The following is a 6368-nucleotide window of genomic DNA, read 5'->3' on the forward strand; positions in this document are numbered from 1 at the left end:
CACCTTTCGCCTTCTGATTAGTTTTCTTTGTATTAAAGTAGTTCACAAGTAAATCTGGAAAGTGGGGGTGGGGGGGAAGATTTGAGTTTTCTCCCTTCAGAATTTGATTATTGATCATTAATCAACAATGATTATAAAAACTTGATATTTATAGTAGATGAAAGGTGAAATCTTTTCCCAACCTAGTTTCCCACTAAATCTTTGCTTGTTTTAACTCCACTCTGTTGTTTTGAAGATTCAGAATCACCAAGACATTTTATACCAGCTGATTACTTGGAATCCACAGAAGAATTTATTCGAAGACGTCATGATGATAAAGAGGTAAATCCCATCTTTTAAATCTCTTAGTTCTTGCTCGGGAAAAAAGTACAAGGGAGGTAAACATTCTAGATGTCTGTCAGAGAGGTGACATGATGTGGTAATTGGAAGCAAAGATTGGGACTTTCATACGTGGCTTTTTATGACATAGCCTCAATCACTCCTCTTTTAGTCTACTTTTCCAAAAAAGTAGGACTGATTTCCACACAAGCACTAGGTTATAAATGCCAAGTCCAGCCAGCACTGCTGCATGGGAGGTACAGAAAGTTTGCCTACTCCTGCGTTCAGTGCCTTATCAGCTGGAAACAGCACTTTGCTCTTTCATCCCCCCCTCAACCTCCCCCACGTTCTCTAAGTAAATCCACCAACCCCTCTGTTAGTACAAAGCACAGTTCAAATTGGGAAGGATGCAGTAGAAGAAAGAGGAAAATGAAAAATAGTAATGGCCACAGTACCTTTTATAAAAGAATTTGAGGGAGTTGCCTATAACTCTGTTGCCTTTAGCTCAGAAGAGGGAAGATACCCTAATAAACATTGGTAAACCCCAGCCAAGAACTTCAGAATGTGGATATTTTCTTGCAGGTACTGAGATGTCTGTCTGCAGTGGTGTGACTGGCAGGGTCTAGAAGGAGCCCATTCTCCTACGGATTTAGGAAGAGGCAGTTCTGCATATCAGCCAAATGGGCTAAATCACAAGCTTCTGCTGTGATAAAGCGTTGTTATTATGCACACTTCTGGCCTTCACATTCCCCCAAAGAAAGGGTTCTAAAGATGGATCCAAAGAGATGGGAAAATCACCTTGAATGGGTGGCAGTCGGGGAGGGTGTTCGTGTTCACACAACTCTGTCCCATTCCCTTTAAAGTCTGAAGCCCTTTTTCTTTGTTGTTCTGTCTTGTTGAGTGGTTCTAGAGTTTAGGTGAAGCTTCCTTAAGGATTTAGGGTGAGGCCAACTTTGGGAAGAGCTGCATGATAATAATCATTGCTGCCAGATGATGAGACTAAAGACAAAAAAGAAACCACCATACCTTTTCCCATCTCCAAGCACAATCAGTGTTCAATAGGACATTTGCACGTGTCCATAGAAAGAAACAAGAGGAAGTATTTAATACACAGTCATTATTTGTAATCACTCACTAATGATGAGTGTCCATCAGACCACAGAACAGATTCATTTCTGTAGCTCTTTGTTAAGTATTTGATGTCACCAGGATACAAATTCCCGTGTATGTAGGCCTGGGCTGCTATGATGAAGGGAGATGAAATTCCATTTTAGTTAGAGAAACCCTAGTACCCAACGTGGAAGGTTTTGTGGGAGAATTCATGCCTACCACACAGGGGGCGTATTTTACTTACATGGTGTAGCAATTGGTATATTAGAAGTTGCATGTAGAAGATGAACAGTTTGTTTCCTGTATAATACTGGCTGATAGATCCTTAAACATTTTGTGTCTTTATCTGTGGTTATTGGTTTATGTGGTTAAACTACAGGCCCGATGGATTTACTGAGGTCAGATTCAAGAATTAGGTTGAGAGCTTTGCCCCATTCAATGTCCACTTCCACTGATTATGTTTAACCCTGGCCAGAACACACCAGGGGTATTGAGCAAGGACTATGGCAGCTTCAAGCATCAATCCATTCCCATTGTTACAGCAACAGCTCACGAGTCCCAGCTCAAGGGGTGTCAGTCCCCTATGTGAATGCTTTATCATTAACGTGGATGATAATGGCATTTCAGAAAATGAGAACATGTCAGTCCTGGAAGGGACTTTAGTGGTCATGTAGCCAACTCCCTTGTTTTGTCCAGGAAAGGATCACAGCAGGGTGGCAGCTTACCCAGGGCCACATGGTAAGTTAACCTATTCCAAAGGCAGAGTGGGAAATCAGGGCTCCAGATTCCTGGGCCAATGCTCTTTCCATGGCACTGTGCTTTCCAAAGGAATTTCCCATGTCTTTTCTCATGTAATCTTTATAACAACTTACCTGAGCGTTAGAAATCCCACAGCTGTTTGATGAGTTATCACTTTGTAGACCCTGGAGAAAAATCAGGCCTACTATCCTTTAGGGCTGGATGTCACATGAGACATTTAATTCCCTGCTGGAAAAGGACTAATATTTTATTGAGCATGCTAAGAATTATCAGTGCTGCAGGGCATGGTGGTACATGCCTGGAGTCCCAGTGACTCAGGAGGCTGAGGCGGGAGGATCATTTAAGCCCAGGAATTTGAGGTTGTAGTGAGCTGTGATCATGCCACTGCACTCCAGCCTGGGCAAAAGAGTGAGACTCTATCTGTAAAAAAAAATAAAAAGAATAATCAGTTCTAATTAATACTTTCCTATAAGGGAAGTTAATCCTAGGAATGTAAGATTGCTATGGTATAAGAAAACACATTAAAATGCTATTCCATAAAGTCATTTCCACAGGCAATGAGGACATTTGGTAAAAAGCAACATGGTTTGATAATTTTTAAAGGTTTTTAAAAATAGAAATAAATGACTATTTTCTTAATATAGGAGAGAATATTTCTTCTAACCCCAGGTGCCATTATTCTTAGTTTATTTTCTGTGTTAAAATATATCATTCCTTTAAACTCAGCTTCATTTCACCTAATGAAGAAATAGTTCAATAAGAAAGTAACTGATGTTCTCTGTCAACCACATAAGTAGCCTTTGGTGAATATACTAAACCTCCTGAAAAGTGTGCCCAGGGAAAGAGTCGGCTGGCCTGGGAGAAGAAGTGCCATATTTTCTGAAATGGTTCCATTCTGTGGGGAACATATTAGAGTAATAAACACAGGAAGCACAAAAATGACCTACTTGCCATAGACCCCCCCCTACAGCAAAGCCCATAATAGCAGGTTTAACGGGCCTGGTCCCACTATGGGAATACACTGTGGTAGCGTATCACTGCCTAAGTGAGTAGAGATGGCACTTCCAGCCTCCTGCTGCCAGCCCAGCATGCTTGGGAATGCCCTGGATGTACCCCCAGGCTTACCTTGCCTTTGCTGACAGGGCACAGGAGGCTTTTGGCTGGGCCAGGGGATAATTTTTTGGCTGGTGTAATCATGTGAAATCCTCCCTCCATGTATCCCAGCTTCCCCAGGTTTCTCCTGTGCTGTGCTGTCTCCTTCCGAGGGTGGTTACAGTGGGAACATAGTAGCTGTGGCCTAAAGCCCTGCTGACAGCTGACCCTTAAAAAGTCTCCTCCCCGTTCACCCACCTTCTTCCTTAGTTGCTTTTATTGGCAGTTTTCCAATACCCTGGACCAGATGATTCACTGCCCATTTTATGCAATTTTATGGCAGAAACTTTTAGCGGACCAGAGACGACTTAAGCGCGAGCAAGAAGAGGCCGATATTGCAGCTCGACGCCACACGGGCGTCATCCCGACGCACCATCAGTTTATCACTAATGAGCGCTTTGGGGACCTTCTCAATATAGACGATACTGCAAAAAGGAAATCTGGGTCAGAGGTCTGTTTTGGTCACCTCGATCTGCTGCTTGACCCAAAGCAATATCTGCCTCCCCTCAGCATTGCCGTCTGTAGGCTGGTCTAGTTCTCCAAGCAGCGTCTGTCGTCCTGGCTTCCCTTAGGCTTGCTTTGGCTCCTTTGTGGCTGGTGAATGGACATGACCCCCATTACGCCCTGTGCTCTGTATGTTCAAGCATGCCTGGCTGGGGACTGGGATCTGCTGGCGCACGCCCCTAATGCATGCCTTAGAGCATCAGCTGCCATCATGAGTCCAGTCCTCTACATCCTGCATTTTATCATACCATGTTGCCTGTGCATTCCGCTTAGAAACCTTATACCTTAGTCCATGTGCATTGGTGGCTATGGTGTGGACAATTATAAGATTCTTCTTTGAAGAGATGGTTAAAGAAACTTATTTTACAGAAGTTGATATGTATGCCATTTACAAAAAGGCCCCCAAAATTAGTGACATTAACATTGAAATATCAGGGGACAACACTGCCACTCACGTATAGATGGATTAATTGCATGACAGGTAAGGTAGTGCTAAAGCACCTTACTGAAGAATTTTGAGGCCCAACGACACTTAGAGTTAGGGTAAACCCACAGAGGATTGAGAGCTCTCTGAGGGGCATTTCATTTATTCCTTTAATTCTGACATTTTTAAGCTTAGATTATGAAAGCTTAAGAGTAATGCAGAAGAGCAAACCTTTGAAGTAATTTTATCCAGGTCTTGGCCTACTGTGCTAAGGTCAACATGTTGAAATTTCTGTGTTGGCCAAATGCTGCACCTTGCTAAGAGCTTATGCTTTGCCGTGTGACCCTTTAGCAGCCTTGCTAAAGAAGGTCTTTGCGGGGAGGTGTACATTGTCTGGACTTGGAGTGGGAGGTAGGCAGATGGTGAAGTGATACCCAAAGTATTGTCATATACTTTTCAATGTAGTAGATTAATATGTTTCTATCTTTTGAGTAACAGAGGCATCATTGGTCATTAATTTTTTTTTTTTTTTTTTAAGAAATAAAAGGTGTCTGGGAAGAAGAGATAGACAAAAGAAGAAAAAAGATTAAAAGAAGGAAAGCTGGGGAGGGGAAGAAGACTCTAAAGTGATGGAGAGAAAGGAAATGTAGCAGGGAAGAAGCAAAAGTTAGCAAGTGTTACTCAGTTGCAAGGGAAGGACAGCCTCACCCTCAACATCCCAGCTCCTCCTCAAAACGGCCCTGTTCGAAGGCTCTGGTTTTGGTTTGTCCTCACAGACAGGCCTACCCACTTGTAGGTGGAAGATGAGGAGCACACGGAGACACCCTAGGGCTGCACACTTACACATGTAGGTAACACATGCAAACACAAATGCAACTCGAGCAGAAGAACCTCGGACAGAGGCAGGAAGTCTCTCCCCCACAGCCTGCCTCCCTTCTAGAGCAGTGGTTCTCAGACTTGACTGTGCCTCAGAACCCTCTGGGGGGCTTGTTAAAATAGAGACCCCAGGTCCTTCTGCAAAGTTTCAATTCTGGGGAGAGGCCTCTGAATGTGCATTTCTAACAGCTTCCTAGGTGATGGTGATGCCAGTTGAGGTACCACATTGTGAGAATCACTGCCCTAGATGTAGACTGATGGGCTTGAGAAAGTGGAGACCACCAGTGCCAGCTGCACCGTGCTATGTTGGTGTACTTCAGTCCCGTTCCTTAGAACTTGGGTGGCCACTCGTTCTGTGCAAGACCCTGTGGGAGGCAGATGGGGCTCAGTCTATGCCCCACTACTCAGCTGGTAGTGGAAGAGTCTCCCGCATACACAATTATCTCTGTCCTAGAGTAAGTAATGCCATGCTGTGAAAGCCACAGCAGGGAGAGATGGATTTGGTCTTGGGGAACTATAGGAAGATACTAGTACAGAGGAAGATACTGCTGCTTTGTATGACCATCGATGACTCACATGCATCTGTCCCTGGAGTTCAGTGGAATCAGTGTTTCTCAACCTTGAGAACCTTTAATAATAAAAAAAAAACTTACCAGTCCCCATTATTGACCTAAGCCAAATCTACAAATTAAATATATACCTATATAATTGTATGCATTTAGTCGATAGGTGATACTGTTTTGATGGAATTTAGCTACCATTCAAAGTATCAATATGGTGCTGCTTTGGTGTAAATTTTTTTTAAGTTCATATAGCTCTACAGCTGGTGACGTGGGGTTACATACTCCGCTGCACTTTTTTCTATTGGAATTACTTTGAAATTTATATCCTTACAATTTTGGTCATTTGGCCTTCCCTTGTGAACTTGTCATTAACCACATGTCCATTCTTGTTCACCTACGACTGTCAAATTATGTTCTTTGGTTACAGACAGACACAAATGCAGGCATTGACATTGTGTGGCATTAACTTGATTATAAGGCGGTCATTCAGTTGACCCCTAATGTGTACAGTGTAGATAGATAGATGGAAATATCAATGTGAAAATGCAAAATTAAAAAATTCCCATGGGCCGGGCGTGGTGGCTCACGCCTGTAATCCTAGCACTCTGGGAGGCCGAGGCGGGCGGATTGTTTGAGCTCAGGAGTTCGAAACCGGCCTGAGC

The 6368-nt window shown here is 43.3% G+C and overlaps 1 protein-coding gene across 9 annotated transcripts in view; it reads left to right on the forward strand.

The window, feature by feature from the left end:
* SORBS1 (sorbin and SH3 domain containing 1) overlaps positions 1 to 6368 on the forward strand; it is a 158583-nt gene that overhangs the window by 119499 nt on the left and 32716 nt on the right. For 8 of the 9 annotated variants that reach the window (XM_012654492.1, XM_012654494.1, XM_012654498.1 and 5 more), the window contains 2 exons: positions 236 to 321; positions 3623 to 3790. In XM_012654492.1, coding sequence (XP_012509946.1) covers positions 236 to 321; positions 3623 to 3790 — 254 coding nt within the window. The remainder of the gene's footprint in view (positions 1 to 235; positions 322 to 3622; positions 3791 to 6368) is intronic. The other variant, XM_012654499.1, reaches the window with a different exon arrangement.

Source organism: Propithecus coquereli, unplaced genomic scaffold, assembly GCF_000956105.1.
Source record: "Propithecus coquereli isolate 6110/MARCELLA unplaced genomic scaffold, Pcoq_1.0 Scaffold440, whole genome shotgun sequence".
NCBI lineage: Eukaryota > Metazoa > Chordata > Mammalia > Primates > Indriidae > Propithecus > Propithecus coquereli.